Below are 17,290 nucleotides of genomic sequence, written 5' to 3' on the forward strand. Positions count from 1 at the left end.
TATAATATTTCTCTGGAATTTTTTGAGTAATATTTTTTTGCTGTGCAACATATTCAAAGTTCATTAAAATCAGTGAGGGACTCTTCCGACTATTTTCTTGTTAGACAATTAACCTTTTACTTCTTCCTTTACGAGTCGTTTGAATTAATTTTGTTTTTTTCAGTATGTTCTGTTAATGTCAGAAGCTATTGTCGTCCTGACGAGTGATAATGTGCTAACCGCTTCTTTATCGCGTCGCGCCAACAAACATCTCCACTGGATTTTACAAGCTGTCGGACTGATCCTAAATCTGGTCGGCATAGGCATAATGTACAATGCCAAATCTACGCACTTCCTTACAGTTCATGGTATTACAGGCTTCGTTTCACTGGTGATCATCTGCATCGTAACTATTTTTGGATATCCAGTATGGATTGCATGGAAACTTCGCAAATTTGTAAAACCAGTGATCATCAAATTTCTTCACAACTTTTTGGGCACTAGTGGTTTCGTTATCGGTATGGTATCGCAGTGTTATGGTTACGAAAAGGGATGGGTATACAATGTAACAAAAATAAAACATGCCGATGACACTTTAATTATTCTCACGATATTGATCACGTTATTATCATTAAGAGGTGCGCTTAGTTCTCTCTATAGGCAAGTCAGCGGTTGCTTGAAATTAATTTCCACATAAGAATGTGCCACTCTTTGGGTAAGAAATTATTAAGCACGTTATTTATATCTTCAATTTTTAGTTAAAAGAAAGAGAGATAGAGAGCATAAATTATTAATAACCTTATTATAAATTGAAAAACTTTTTTAATAGAATATAATTTGTTAATAAAATATATATATACATAATCTTGAATATATTAATTATATGAAAATGTTAGTTAAATAAGCAATTTATATATGTGATAATTTATATATTAGACAGATTAGATGCAATAATTATGTGATATTTACAAAGCTATTCTTAATTAAAAGAATTATTTTAAGAGAATACTGAAGACGTCTGTTTTATCGATGTTTGGCGCAGCCAAATAAATTAAGAGATTGTATACTTTTGTAAATTAGATTTATCACAATACAAAATAAATTAATTAGTATTTTGAGTAAACTTTTACAAAAGGGGACTTAGCCCCAATGACCTTGACCTTGACATATGTTGTCAAGGTCACTCTCCTGAGTAATGTTCAAGAGATTTTAGCCGGCACTCGTAATTCGTTAAAAAGTTATTAACAAAAAACGTTCATAAATACGATATATGATACGATATATCTCTGCTTTACTTAAAGTCGCAAACCCATGTGGTGTAGAAAACGCGTGGGTGGGGTGCAAAGAGAGGGCGAGGGGCTCTCCTCTTACATCTCCGCATTAATTATTATAAAGCACGCATTTTTTCGTGTTTTAAAATAAGAAAATCTATTAATTTATTAATATCCTAGTCTAAACCTAATTTTTTATTATCCTAATCTAAACCCTGTAAAGAAATGTGAGTAAATCTTAACAAAAGACGACCCAACCTATAAATAATAAATTCATTATTAAAATAAAGCACGCATTTTTGCATGCTTTAAAATAAGAAAGCCTACTAATTTATTATTATCTTAATTTTTTATGCAAAGTCGCAAATCTATGTGGTGCAGAGAACGCCTGAGCGGGGTGCAAAGGCACGTCTTCCCCTACATCCCCGCATTAATTTTTATAAAGCATTCATAAATTAATAGCTTTTCTTATTTTAAAGCACGCAAAAATGCGTGCTTTATAAAAATTAAAGGGAGAATATAGGGGGAAAGCGAAGCTCTGCCTTTTCCTGGCAGAAAAATTTTCTACAAAATTCTAAAAAACTACAAAAATTTACAAAAGTGTTCCAATTCTAGCATTTTTCTGTAAAAACTACAAAAAATGTTAGAATTGGAACACTTTTGTAAATTTCTGTAGTTTTTTATAATTTTACAGACATTTTTCCGCCAGGGTTGCACCTCGCCCACGTGTTCTCTGCACCACATGGGTTTGCGACTTTAAGTAAAACAGAGATACCATGTATCGTATTTATGAAACTTTATTTGTTAATAACTTTAATAACGTTAACAACTCAGGAGGACAACATATATCAAAGTAAAATCACTTGGGCTGGGTCTCCTTTCATTAAGATTTGCCCATATTTCTTTTTACGTGTACATGGTATCAGAAAATTACAGCAAATTATGAAACTATTTTTGTTTATAATTTCACGCAAAGTAGAGACCGTTAAGCGTACTTACAGTAATAAAATTCTGTTTTTTCTTTTTTCTCTTTTCTTTCAATCTATATTTCAAAATATAATAAACTATATAGAGAAACTAATAAAGCATAGTTTTACTCCCTTCCTCCACCTGTCTTTCTCTTTTTTAGATAGACTCGCTTGGCCTGTCAGAGGCGCTTTATCCTTCCTCCCCTCCTCACTCCAACACCTCCAACAATTCTTTACCTTCCATAAGCTAGATGCACTTGGTCTTAGAAGCGCCCTACTTTTTCCCTCCCTATTCTTGTAAAAAAAATCAACCTCAAACCAACTCTATTTAAGTCTTAATAATTGTTCTTCCATAAACCATAATAATGGATACATATGAAATTTCTCTCATAGCAACACATTATGGGACGAGGGCGTAAGAGTGGCTGGAGGCGCCAACTCAAATGACTTAAAAAATCGTATTACGAATCCGGGATTTTCAACCCGCGCATCTTTTCGATCGAGTGGCAGCACCATTCCCCGAGGAATGCATCAGAGTGGCAACCATCGCCCCTTCGCACTACGGATCGAACACACCTCCTCCTCCTCCAATACCGCGCCCCGCAAAAACGCTTTCATTGAAGCAAAAGATACCGCACCCTGTGTTGGACCCTGTGCGGGAGCGTCCGAAATGGCCTGCGTAAATTTGACCACGTTCGAAATGGCCACGTTCGAAACGGCCACGTTCGAAATGGACACGTTCGGAATGGCCACGTTCGAAACGACCACTTTCGGAATGGCCACGTTCGGAATGGCCACCTGAAATATTGCACGGAGTTCAATTTGCCCACGTTCAGAACAGCCACATTCTAAACGGCCACGTTCGAAACGGCCACGCTCGAAACGGCCACGTTTGAAATGGCCATGTATGTTTTACTTAATTTCTAATACAATTCACATGGGATAGCGACTTGGACGGGGTAGGTGCGGGAGGGGGCCCAAAGACCCTCCTTGCACCCCGTGTGTGTGTGTGTATGTGTGTGTGTGTGCGTGTGTGTGTGCAAAGCATTCTCTACATCACATGCGTTTGCGACTTTCCACGCAAAACAAGATGCTCGTTAAAATACGTATATACAATACGCATATACAATATAAATATCCACAGCGAGAAATAGTACATCGAATCGACATCGATTCGACATCGAAATCATCATTTCGACGTCGATTATTAGGGAGAAATAGTACATCGAATCGACATCGATTCGACGTCGATATCATTATTTCGATGTCGATTCGACGTCGAATTGGTGTCGAATTCATTATCCTACCCTACTGGATTTCTCAATTGATAATTACGCATTTTTTGCACAGCTTGTACTAGACAGAGCATGTGTTTGTTACTAAGAAGCATAAGGATATGACGGCTACACATGTTTAAGTAAAACATACGTGGCCAATTCGAACGTGGCCATTTTGAACGTGGCCGTTCCGAACGGGGCCATTACGAACGTGATCGTTTTGAACGAGGCCATTCTGAACGTGGCTATTTCGAACGTGGCCGGTTCGAACGTAGCCGTTTCGAACGTGGTCATTTCAAACGTGACTATTACGAACGCGGTCGTTTCGAACGCGGTCGTTTCGAACGTGGCCATTCCGAATGTGGCCATTTCGAATGTGGCCAGTCCGAATGTAGCCATTCCTAACATGGCAATTTCGGACGTGGTCGTTTCAAACGTGGGCAAATTGAACTCCATGCAATATTTCCCGTGGTTATTCTGAAGGGGGTTGTTTCGAACGTGGCAATTCCGAACGTAGTCAAATTTATGCGTGGCCATTTCGAACGTGGGCAAATTATATCCACTCACCCTGTGCCCACCAGAAAGTCCATGCGCCCTGTCCACCGTCAAATAGGACGAGACAGAGACGCGAAAAATAATCTCCCTTCTCCCTTAAAGCCTAGAGTAACCCGTGACGTCCCATTCATCGGACGCGGGATATTAATAAGCCTCCCTAATAAATACTATATAAAGCCTATCCCAAACTCAGAAGGTCTACACATAGACGAAGTGTAGAGTGGATATAATTTGCCCACGTTCGAAATGGCCACGTTCGCAGTGGCCACGGGAATTATTGCACGGAGTTCAATTTGCCCACGTTCGAAACGACCACGTCCGAAACGGCCACGTTTAAAATTACCACGTTCGTAATGGCCACGTTCAAAACGGCCATGTTTGGAATGATTTTTTTCTTGTTTTGCGTGGAAAGTTGCAAACCCATTTGATGCAGAGAATGTTTTGCGCGGGTGCGCGCGCGCACACACACACGGGTGGAGAGGCAGTGCAAGGGGGACCTTCGGCCCCCCTCCCGCACCCACCCCGTCTAAGTCGCTAACCCATGTGCATTGTACTGGAAATTATGTAAAACATACGTGGCCATTTCGAACGTGGCCATTTTTTTTATTATAATAATAACAACAACAACAACAACAACAACAACAACAACAACAACAACAACAACAACAACAACAACAACAACAGCAACAGCAACAGCAACAGCAACAGCAACAACAACAACAACAACAACAACAACAACAACAACAACAACAACAACAACAACAACAATAATAATAATAATAAAACTTTATTGCTTGTACAAACAGATAGAATACAATAGAAAAAGAAAGTTACAGAGTGTACTAGCAACAGAAAAGGCTATAACAAAGAATGTTGCTTTGAAGCCTCCCAGAAATACATTTATGCGGTAGTGAAAAATAGTCGAGCGCAAGAAGCTATATGTGACAATAAAGTATTGTAGCGTTTTCCGCGCCGCGCACACGCTCACGCTTGCACAGCACACGCTCGCGCACTCCCGAGCACTCGCCCGCGCACAAAATAAGGCAACTCGTTTCGTTTAAAAAAGCGGTTTATTAAAAGCACAAGAAAACGTAACTCTCGGCTTGATAGCTCAAAACCAAAAACCAAAACAAAACAAACAACTTCAAAACGAAGTGACATCCGTCAGCTGACGAGGGAAATCGATATATTGATTTTTCTAAATAAAGCTCGCGTTCACACACGCGAGCTCGCACGTAACAGTATAATGAGAGATATCAAAGAGAGTCGTACAACATTATACGTATATATTTGTAAGTTCGTGTGTAGAGAAGTCTGTCTCAGCCGCGAATCTCTGAGTAAAGGTTACATGTGTAGTCAATACGTTGAGTAAGAAGCGAGCTTAAAAATTGAGGGAGAAGAGAGGGGATGAGATGAAACGGACAGCCTCCATACGAAAAGAGAGGAGGAAGGAGGAAGATTTTATGGACAAAAGAAGCTGATTATAATAATACACCGCGGCGTACGAGAAGGAGGCACGAAATTTGCAGGTGCGATGAGAGGGGTAGGATAGAAGGTAATGGTGACGAGTGTTAGGCGCGGAGGATGAGTGGAGTTCGGAAGTGAGCTAAAGAAGACGCCTAAAGTACGGAGGTGAATTAGTACGGAGGAGAGAGAAAACAAGACAACATGGGTGGAGAATATAGCGAGGACGCATTTTAAGCCAACCTGAACTAACAAAGAGGGGAGTAAGGTGATCGAATTTGCGGATACTATCATGGTGGAAGGATATAAGGTGTGCTCATACTCAAGACGAATTTCGGTACGGTTCTGCGCAGATTCCAGATGCGGCCATTTTAAAGAAAGAGAGAAAGAGAGAAGAGATCCTTTCTCTTTTTCATTATTTCTGTTCCTATTGCCTGTTGTCTGGCATTATGTTTAGGCTCTATTATGAAAAAAGTCTCTTTATTTTTATCCCAACTATCACCTTTAATTATTTTCATCTCTAATAATTTGTAATTATTTAGAATAAGGCCTTTTTCCGAATTATTGAGAATTGGAGGCTGAATACTCTGGTCTGGATGATATTAAGGTGCTATTATGATATAACAAATTGAAAATTGAAGCAACTTTTCATTGGCTGTTAAAAAGCATATGCGTATGAGCACACTTTATATCCTTCCATCATGGATACTATAAGAAAAACGAAGACAAAAGTTTTGGACACGTTGAATACGCTCAGATAAGTATTGGGTAAAAGCAGGTACGTATACAAAGTCGGCATAGTCGAACAGGGAGACAATCATGGACTGGGAGACGACAAATTTTTGAGAAGTCGAGAGGATGTGACGGAAGGGATAAAGAAGGCGCAGCTGAGAGTAAGCGGATCGACATTTAGAAATGATGTGAGATTTGAAGGACCAGGAGGAATCGAAATGTACGCCAAGAAGTTTTATGGAGTGAGGGATAGGTGAAGAGTTAAGGAAAATGTAGAAAGCTTGGCAACGAGACAAGAGGGCCGGAGAACCGGCAATCAGGAGGGAGGATTTCGAGGGGTTCAAGTAAAGGCCATTAGAAGACGTCCAGTTGGCAATGATAGTGAGATCTTTGTTCAAGGTAGTAGAGGTAGATAAGGGATCTAAAGGATGGAATGAGGTAAGAAGGATGACATCATCTGCGTACATAAATAGCTGCGTGGAAAGAGAGATGGAGAAAAGATCAGAGACAAATAAGTTAAAGAGCAGCGGGCCAAGTATAGAACCTTAGGGAACGCCAGACACTACATGACGATTAGAGGATAATAAGGGAAGTGGGTTATAGATGAGGACTTGCTGTGAACGATTGTAAAGAAAGGAGGAAAGCAAGGATACAGCAGAGGGAGAAAGACCATAGAGCCTGAGCTTGGCGAGGAGGAGGTCGTAGTTTATGGTGTCAAAGGCTTTGGAAAGATCAAGGGCAACAATGGCCGAAAGACGACCAGAATCGAAACCACGCAAGACACAGTCGGAAAGGAGGAGTAGCTCCGTCGTCGTGCTATGCATGCGACGAAAACCTGACTGATGCTCAAGAAGGATATCAGATGCTTCAATAAACGAGCTAAGTTGTGTGTGACAGATACGTTCTAGCAACTTGGAGAGGAAAGGAGGGAGGGATATAGGACGGAAATTCGAGAACGTGGACGGGTTGCGAGTTTTTGGAATGGGGAGGATAATTAAATGTTTCCAGGAGGGAAGATGGAAGTAGATAGTGCAGTGTTTAAAATGAGGAGTGGATCTAAACAGTTAGGAAGACAGAGAAGAAGCATTCTGCCAGAGATGTCAAAGGGACCAGAATGTGAGGCGGATGTGTTTGAGGATATTGTACAACTCACGAGATGAGATAGGCGAAAAACTAAAGTTTACGGCGACGGAAAGAGGAGAGGAGGATGAGCATGTCAATAATGCAGGTGAGTGAGGAAGAACAGGTAGAGAATCAATGAAATGGTCATTCAAGAGAGAAGGACAGCGTCGCCCTCGCGTCGCGTCGAAGTTTCTCAAGTCTCGGTAGCCTCGGTGGTGTAACGTATAGAACGTTCCGATAGCTCTCTTCGATTTCGACTGACTGGCTTTACTGCTCGTTCGCCATACAGCGCCGTCGTTCCCCTTCTCTATCGTATTCTCCCCACTCGCGTGTCTGCGCACGCTCGCTCCGCCTACGGCGCGCGGGGGGGGGGGTTCCCTATCTACGGTTTTCGTATTAGTCCGTAATTTTCGGTGTTTACCGTACGCCGTTCGTGTAGACCGTTGTATCGCGGTAATTCTCACTTCGCCGGTCTAATCGCCGTAACTTTGGTATTTTTATTCTCGTTTCGCGTGTATCGCGCATTCATACCACAAACAATGGATCGGTCACTCGAACCCGACGAGCGACGCTTGCGTCGGTCGCAAGATTAGAATAGATTATAAAATCAAATAATCTGTATTTTTTTATCACAGACATTTTGACAAAAGAAATATTTAAAAACCTACGCTTAACATTCATGCGTAATAAAGAAAAAATAAAAGATTCAACATCAAGTGGTAAAGGCACAAACGATATTTATATACCAAAATGGGATTTAGACCCTCTTCTTACATTCTTAAGAAAGACAATTGCTCAAGCTACTAGCGTATCAAATTTAGATGTTGACGTGAACAGTGCTACAATGTCAATTTTTGCTCAAACTACTAGCGTATCAAAAGATGTTCATAATGTAAATAATGTTGTAATAGCCTTTGAAGCAAGTGAGAGTAACATAGCTTCTAGCATCTGCTTTGATGAAAATTTACAGGCAAGTTTATCATAAATATCATTTATTACAAATATTAACTGTCATCAGTGATATGTACGAATAATTTTCTTTTTGAAATAAGTAATGATTCCAAAAGACACACAGAAAACAAAAGCTACAGTTATTGCATTTGAAACCCCCATGACATCTTTTTCAGAGATATCTGAATCAAGTTTGTCATCCTCGTCTAGTTCAAGTTGTATATTTATTTATTTACTATATTATATTTATTTACTTCAGCAATTACATGCCAAGAAGGGGACTTGGTTTACATGATAATTCTACCACATTCACTCTTTCATCCGTCCATGCACTGAAACCTAACATCTAACTTATTAAAATTTATACTCTTACCCCAACATCACGGTTTAATCACAGTTGGTTACATACAAAAAAATTTCCTTAATTTATTTATACAAAATTCCTTACCTACTACATTATCTATTCTTTTCTTTACACGCTTTAAACGCTTTTTTCTTCTCAAACCAAAATTTTAACAACACCTTCTTTTTTACATCGTCGAAATCATTACATAGTAGCTTATCTATTCTTTCTCTCTTATTTCTGCCTAAGGTTACAAACCATGACCTTGTAATCTCACACTCTTCCACAAAGTGATTTAAATTATCTTTACCTTTGCAACAAAATACGCATTCTCTATCTGTCTCACTTAACCAGTATTTATTATCTTCTTCCATATTGCCGCATCTAAATCTAGCTAACACTCTTATTCCTATACCATTCCTACCGCTATCTATGTATTTCCTACTTAAATACTTTGGCTTCCGTATTTTCCTATCCAAAATTACCGCATACCTCTTATTATATCTCGCCTCGCTTAATTTACTTTCCAATTCCTGTACCTGTACATCTTTATCTCTGGCTTCTAACTCCTTGCCAATTCTCCTAGCTACATCTCCATTTAAACCTTCTAAAGCCTGCGAACTCCATCCATTCCTGTTATAATATCTTTCTCTCTCTTTCCCATATAGATCCTTCCAACCAAATTTCCTTTTCTCATTCCAACAAAGTTTAACCCATCTGTAATCCTCCATAGCTTTAATTTTTTCCTAAACCTTCTAGCCCTTATACCCCATTTAATTCTTAATTTATCTAAATCTAGCTCTAACATCATAATATACCTTGGCGTGCAAAAATCTATGTTGAAAACCCATCTTACATAATCTAACATTACCTTTTCTAATTCTTTTTTTTCTTCCCAAATTTCTACCCCGTAAGACATAACGTTTTTAATCAAGTAACAAAATAACATCCATCTCCTACTAAAATCGTTATTAAAAATTCTTTTTCCTAAACCCTTTTTCCTAAAAATTCTTTTTCCCACACCCTATTCGCGGCCAGTCAACCCTTAATACTCAAATCTTTTATATGATTTCTATAATCCCCCTTTCTATTAAACACGAAACCTAAGTATTTAAACGAACTAACCTCTTCTAATTCCCTACCTTCCCATAATCATTTACCAATCTTTTCCTTTCCATTTCTGTTAAATATCATGACCTTTGTTTTATCTATATTAAGTTCTAAACCTTTCTTTTTTAGAAATCTCCTAAGCGTATCCATCATATCCATTAATCCAACTCTATTTTTCGCTAATAACACCATGTCATCTGCGTACGCTAACGACCATATCCTATCATTTCCTAATTTAATACCACCTATTCCTCTTTTACTCATATACTTATCAATGTCCGCGATGTATAAGTCAAAAAGTAGTGGACTCATCACACATCCCTGTCTAACTCCTTTGCACGTGTAGAATTCCTTCGTCACTCCATCTTCTGTCTTCACTACCGCCTTCGTCTCCTCATACACCTTCTTAAGTCTTCTGGTTGTTTGCTTCTTTATACCAATTTCTTCTAAGATGTGCCATAATTTTTTCCTTTTTATATTATCGAAAGCCGCTTTCAAGTCCACGAAAGCTAACACTTTCTTATCCTCCTTTAGTTTCTCTCTTTGTATTACATGATTCAAAATAAAGATGTTCTCCATCGTTCCTCTTCTTTCCCTAAAACCACCTTGACTCTCCGGCAGCGCCTTCAGCTCCATTGATTCCTCCTCCAGGGAGCCTCTTAAGACCGTTGCGTAAATCTTATAAGCAGAACAGAGTAGGGAAATACCCCTGTAATTTTCCGTTTTTTTCTAATCTCCCTTTTTATATAGAGGTAGGATCACATTTGTCTTCCAATCTTCTGGAATACTATCTCCTAGCCAGATCTTCTTTATTAATACCGTCAGTCCTTTCCTAATAGCAGCACCTCCGTATTTCCATGCCTCCATAGGAATTCCATCCAATTCTGGTGCCTTTTTATTTTTCAGTTTGTCAATTGCTCTTCCAATTAACTCTTCGTTGATCAGCACTCCCTCCTCTTTCTCATTTCCTTCCTCTGTCTCATCCTCTTCAGGAGTAACTTCATTTCCTCTTTTGTCCGAGCCCTCCAACAAATTCTTGAAATGCCTTTTCCATTCTCTCTTTCCTATACTATTTTTTATTTTCTTTCTCCTTCCTTTTCTTTTGTTTATATACTTCCACACCTCAGTTGCATTCCTCAGGTTTCTCAGCTCCAGTTCTTCTTCTTCTTTCCAAATAGCATATCTATTATCCAGGAACTCTTTTAAATTGCTCTTGCACTCCAGATAAACATCCCTTGTAATTTTACCTTTCTTCCAGCTTTTCAGAGCTCTGTGAACTTTTCTCTTTTCCCTGGAGCAGCTCTTGTTCCACCATTCTTTATGTCCTATTTTCCTTCTCTTCCATCTTATTTCTTTTTTCACCATCGCCTCCAGAATCGTCTCTTTTAGTTTTTTCCAGATTTCTTCCGCAGAGTCATTTTCCAAATTTTCCGTCCATTCTGCTACCTCAGTTTTTTTCTCGTACAGATGTCTCGATTCCAAGTCCCATAGAGTTTTTGTCCTCCTTTCTCTTATATCTTGTAAATCCTCCTCCACCAGTTCCTCTTCTGAGTGCATTTTCACTGTCAGGGGCATGTGATCCGAGTCCACTCTATCCACTACTCTAAAACTCATTATCCTATCAATACAATTTTCACATGCAATTACATAGTCTATAACCGTATTACCTCTAGCACCAATGTAAGTATATTCTCCTTCCCTGTTGCCTTCAAACGCTCCGTTCAATATATAGCCACCTATGTCATTTATAAACTCTACGAGATCTCTCCCATTATTACCTATTGTCTTATCCTTACTTTTCCTACTTAACTCTAAAGCCTCTTCTTCTATACCTAGCTCTCCGATTCTTATATTAAAATCTCCACCTATTAAAATCACATCATTCCTATTCTTTTCTACTATCTCTGCTATTGTACTTTTTATATCTTCCCAGTTGCCTTGGTTATATACTGTTATTATCCACATGCTTTTTTTCTCTAAATGCTTTTTGTCTATCCTAGTAGCTATCCATCCTTCTCCACTCCTATCTATCAATTTTCTATCATCTCTCCCCCACTCCTTCTTTTTACCTATTATAAATCCTCCTTTAGCTCTGCCTTTCTTTTTGCTCCTCTCCGCGAAACAACATTCCCAGGTATGTGATCCAGGAAGCATATCCTTTATATTATTCCAACTCTTTTTCTCTACCCAAGTTTCAATTAGACCTATGTAATCATATTCTTTAACAAATTCCCGAAAATCCCTGTCCTGTCTGCCTAAACCCGCTACGTTCCAAAATATCATATTCCAAATGAGTCCTATGTTTCACATTATTACTATCCTTACTCTTGCATTTCTTCTTACATACCCTATTATATTTACCATTACCTTTACCATTAACTATAAATTTACTTCTACTATTCTCTTTCTTTTTCTTCCCTTCTTGGCCCTCACTTAGTTTTCCTTATCTCCTACACTAATTCCTACCTTCATTTTCACCTCCTCTTTATTCCTATCCGCACTAGCACCAGTATCCTCTCTACCTAAGCCTACATCATCTGTAACTTCCCCTTCTCCTAACTTCCTTCTGGGCAAATATATTGTTCTATCTGACATCACATTCTCCCACTTAAGCCATATTCCATTTATTTTTACCCTGCCTATTCCTATCTTTACAATCCTACCTCTGTCCTTCTCCTTTTTAACCCACCTTGCGATATCTCTTTGCGTATTCCTCTCTTCCCATGTCAAATCCTGTTCAATAAATAACCGTTCTCCCCTGAGTTTTTTCTCGTTACACATTATATTCCTTTTCATATCCTCAGTTTCAAGACTTCCTATTATCACCGATCCGCTTATCCACCACTTTGTCACCCTAATTTTCTAGCTTTTCTCTAATCATCTTCTCTATCCATCCCTCTTGTATCCTATCTAAATCTTCCTTTCGTAGACCTCTAATTACGATGTTCTTTCTCCTCTCCTCCTTTTCCCTATCCTCAACCCATTTCTTTAATTTTCCTACCTCTCTGTCACTTAGACCTCCGCTACTATTCTCAAAACTATATCCTGAGCTCGCTCTACTGTATCTGCTTTCTCTACTATCACTTCTCCTTCTTCCTACTGCAACACTTTCTATGCTGTCGCTATCTTCTGTCCTACTAGCCCTCCCCCCCTTCTACTTTCCCTCTCTTTACTATTTCTCCTAACTCTATGATATCTTTTTCCACCCCTATGCATTTAACCTCTAATTCTTTTATTCTTTCCTCCCATAATTCCTGCTCTACCTTTAAAACTTTTAATTCCTGCTTTATCTCATCCTTAAATTCTTTCATTTCTAAGGCTATTGCTTTTACTTCCTTCCTTAGCTTAGTTAATCCGTCCCTATCCAAATTCTCTTTGCCTACCTCCTCATGTTCCTTGAAACTCACTCTTTTACCCTGCTTACTACCATCCATCACCAATTTCCTCTGTCCTTCCCTTACACCTACCTTTTACTCCTCTCTCTCTTATCTCCCTGGACATTTTCCCGCACTTTCCTACCCGTGATTCCTAATCTAACATATCCGTCTGATTTCCTTTACCTATTATTATAACGCCTTACCTTTCGATGCTTTCTCTAATTACCCTTTGCACTCGCCTATCTCGCTATCCTCCTGACACTAAATATCGCTTCTATCTTATCTCTATTCTCTCAATTACAATATAATTATTCGCACACACACCATGCGTCCGCTCACAGTCATACCACCTAACCAAGTCCCTAGTTCAAGTTGTACACTTTCTTAACTTCTCTCCAAAGTAGGTAGACCAGCTTTTGCTCTAGCACCAAATACTCTAACAAACACAAAACGCTTGTCTACAACAGAGAGTGACGACATGTATATTAAACATGGTAGAAAAGGCAGTGATTCATTTTTAATAATAAAGAGGAAGCAGTTGCTACTATAAAAGATTTGTCAAAAGAAGAGACTTAATAATATATATCTATAATTAAATATCCTGTTCTTTCGGCCAGTACACTGTAATCCTAGATATGGTATCAACAATGAAGTTGTTAGAGGAAAACCCTCATCACCAACAAAAACATATGGGAAAGTTTGCACGATGCCAGGAAGAGGTGCTGCTGCAGGTAATCTTAATTGATCTGAATCTAGACAAAGAGAACCTTTAAAAGAGCATTTATTTTACACTCCAGAGTCACTGATACGACCATTAGTGATACAGCCAATATCAATGTATATGAATCTCAAATTTGCATCCACGACAAAAGGAACACTTTTGTAAATTTTTGTAGTTTTTTAGAATTTTGTAAAAATTTTTTTGCTAGGGATCTCAGGAATATTTAAGGTTAGCTAAATAGTATTTAAAAAATGTAAAAAATAAAATTCTGTAGCTTTTTCGGATGATGTTAAGCTATAGAAAACTATAGAATTTTGTATTTATCTAAAAAAAAAATTTTTTAATATTTTCTAGAGAAGTACATACATTCTGTTTTATCAGCAGAAGTTATAATCGCATTGTAATCAATCGCTCTGTTAATCCGCCCATTGTTTGCCCCAACTTTGTATTGAGATCGTAACGGCGGTAGATCTTTCGAGATCGTCTTTGTTTGCGCGAGCGCGTCTGTTGACACCGGATTTTTCGGTCAGCTCTCGAAGGGCAGCCTAATTCCACAACAACATTGCCTTATATGGGCATTTTTTGGCACAGCACTTGTCGTGGTGGTGGCGAAAACAAGCAAATCGCGCCTCACACTCGAAAGACGTTAAGATCTCGGGGCGATAGCCAAGCACTTTTCGCGCCCTGTCGCCAGATTAAACCGAGTCAGTACTGCGAACGGGTCGTTATCGCCACTTCCTCCATACGTCTCGTCTTTTTCTCTCCCTATTCGCGCTCCGCCGCGTAATCTCAGCGCCCGCGCTTTGTCCGGCGTGTGCATTCCGCGCCTAGTGAGTCGTGCTGCGCGCGCCTTATTTAAAATAAGCAAACAGTGTAAAACATATTGTGACGTCGGTGTGTGGAATTATAATTGTTAGTAAAATAAAATCAGCCGACTTTATTTTCCCGTCACACCGCGCCATCCCTGCTCTCGCAACCACCACGGCCGTGAAAACATTCAAATATTTACAGAAAACTACTAATTCTTATGAGTTCCAAGAAAAATAGTTTTTAGAATTATTTACAAAAATCAAACAGTCTTGTAGTTTTATGTACAATTTATAGTATTTTATAGAAAACTAAAAATATAAAAAAACTCAAAGTTCTGCAGTTTACACCAAAAGTAAAATTTAGTACATTTCTACAATTATTTGTAAATAATTTTAATATTATATAGGTAAGTAAATATTTTAACTAATAAAATTTTAAATGTTTAAAAAATTTTTTTTAACTTTTTAATTTTTCGTACCATTTTTTATAAAATTGTATATTTTTAAAAAATTTCGTCGGTGGTACGAGGTTCTGCACCTCAGCCACTCGGTGAGCGACAAAGGGTTTCCAGCGTGCCGGATGGGACCGAATCCACGCCAGCGCTACCGTGGCGTCTGTCCAGGCGTAGATTGGGACATCCTCCATATTTAGGGCCCCCGCGGTGGCGCGTACAAGTCGAGCCAGTAAAACTGTCCCACACAGCTCCAGACGCGGTATCGAGGGCTGCTTGACCGGAGCCACCTTGGTTTTGGCAACCAAGAGTCTGATCGTGAAGCCACCGGCCGCGTTTGCACACCGCAAGTAGACCGCCGCCGCGTAGGCACGTCTAGAGGTGTCGGAGAAGCCGTGCAGCTCGACCACGTTTCCCGGTCCAAGAAAGCCCGCGTGGCGCGGAATGCGCAGCTGGTTCAACTGAGGCAAAGTTTCCGCGAACGTCGTCCTCAAGTGGTCCGGCAGAGAGTCGTCCCACGAGAGTCCAGCCATCTACAGATCCTGAATAAAAACCTTACCAAAGATCAGGACTGGAGCGGCCCAGCTAAGAGGGTCGAAGAAGCGAGCCACGTCCGACAGAACGGTCCGTTTAGTGCAGATGCCCGAGTTTAAGGTGGAGACCACCCGCAGGGCGAAGCTGTTGTCGGGAGGACTCCACAGAACTCCCAGGGTACTGACCCCGTCTCGGTCATAGAAGAGCTTGTCGTTGGACTTCTCAACAGGGCACAGCTTGGGTATGTTGGCTGCCCACTTGCTCAAATCGAATCGACCGGCGGCAAGGATTGCTTCCGTCTGACGTCTCGTCTCCATGGCTTCTTCGAGGGTGTGACCACCCGCCAGGATGTCGTCGACGTAGGAGTGCGACCTTAGGGCCTCTGCACCGAGGGGAAATATGGATCCCTCATCCTCGGCCAGCTGCAGAAGAGTCCGCAGCGCGAGATACGGCGCCGAAGCGGTGCCGTAGACAACCGGAGACGGAAGTCCTGCACCTCCCGAGAGGGGTCAGCTCGCCACAGGATGCGCTGCAAGTCCGTGTCCTTTGGGTGTACCAAGATCTGACGGAACATCTTTACGATGTCCGTCGTAAAGACGAACCTGAAAAAGCGCCAGCGCGACAGAATCGCCTAGAGCTCGGATTGCAGCTTTGGCCCTGAAAGAAGCAAGTCGTTAAGCGAGTAACCAGTGGCGGTACGGGACGACGCGTTGAAGACCACGCGTATCTTGCTGGTCAAGTCCGATCCTTTGAAGACAGCGTGGTGCAGTAGATAGTAGACGCCGCGCGCCGGGTCGGTGAATCTCCGGAGCCGGAATCACTGCCATGTGACCGAGCAGTTGGTACTCAGCCATAAAACTCACGTACTGCTCCCGCAGCGTCGGGTTGCGTGTCAGCCGTCGCTCCAGACTGGTGAGCATACCGAGAGCTTCCCCGCGGTTGTAGCCCAGACAAACGCCTGGATCGTTGCGTCTGGGCAGCCGCACTAAATACCTGCCCCGCGAGTCGCGGGCATGCGTAGCAGCAAACTGACTCTCGCAATGGAGATTTTCCGGCGAGGCAGCAGGTTCCTTCGATAGTTCCTCAAGCTGCCAGAACCGCTGAAGAGCGCGATCCACCTCGGCCCAGGAGGCGGACAGGTGGAACAAAGAGACGCCCGATCGATTGCGCACTTCTGATGAAGTAGAGGCTTGACCCATGAGAACCCAGCCCAGGGCTGTAGCCTGGGCCGAAGGGGCGCCGCTAGGTCCCGAACGTAGTCCCTCTCGAAGAAGGGCGCCGTACACATCGGCATCGAGAATAGCATCCACCGGGGCGGGCTGATCATAGTCCGGATCGGCGAGCGTCAACCCAGCTATGTGCGGCCAAGGGTGCCGCTGCACTCTGCGCGCCGGGAGGAGCGAGGTGAGACGAGGCAGCACCAAAGCTGACGGCAGATGCAGGCGCGCGCTGCGATCCCGCGACCCGATGGTGAGCGCCACCGATTGGGTGGCCATGCTGGAGGTTTGTCCCTGTATGCTGGACACTGGAACGCGTACGCGCCTCCTCGGCAAACAGAGCCGTTGCGCAACCCGATCGGTGACGAAAGAGGCTTCCGATCCCGAGTCCAGCAGGGCTCGAACTGT

At 41.2% G+C, this 17,290-nt stretch overlaps 2 protein-coding genes across 4 annotated transcripts in view; one reads left to right on the forward strand and one right to left on the reverse strand.

The window, feature by feature from the left end:
* Positions 1 to 1,102, forward strand: part of LOC105834815 — a 110,766-nt gene extending 109,664 nt beyond the window's left edge. For all 3 annotated transcript variants that reach the window (XM_036285226.1, XM_036285227.1, XM_036285228.1), the window contains one exon: positions 164 to 1,102. In XM_036285226.1, coding sequence (XP_036141119.1) covers positions 164 to 676 — 513 coding nt within the window. In that variant the 3' untranslated portion in view covers positions 677 to 1,102. The remainder of the gene's footprint in view (positions 1 to 163) is intronic.
* A 14,562-nt stretch (positions 1,103 to 15,664) lies between these two features.
* Positions 15,665 to 17,161, reverse strand: LOC118645356. The gene is made up of 3 exons (XM_036286231.1): positions 16,365 to 17,161; positions 16,184 to 16,322; positions 15,665 to 16,087 (listed from the first exon to the last, which is right to left on the reverse strand). Exons 1-3 carry the CDS (start codon positions 17,159 to 17,161, stop codon positions 15,665 to 15,667), a joined length of 1,359 nt encoding a protein of 452 aa, XP_036142124.1.
* Positions 17,162 to 17,290: the final 129 nt, after the last annotated feature.

The sequence above is a fragment of the Monomorium pharaonis genome, chromosome 4, assembly GCF_013373865.1.
Source record: "Monomorium pharaonis isolate MP-MQ-018 chromosome 4, ASM1337386v2, whole genome shotgun sequence".
NCBI classification, from domain to species: Eukaryota; Metazoa; Arthropoda; class Insecta; order Hymenoptera; family Formicidae; genus Monomorium; species Monomorium pharaonis.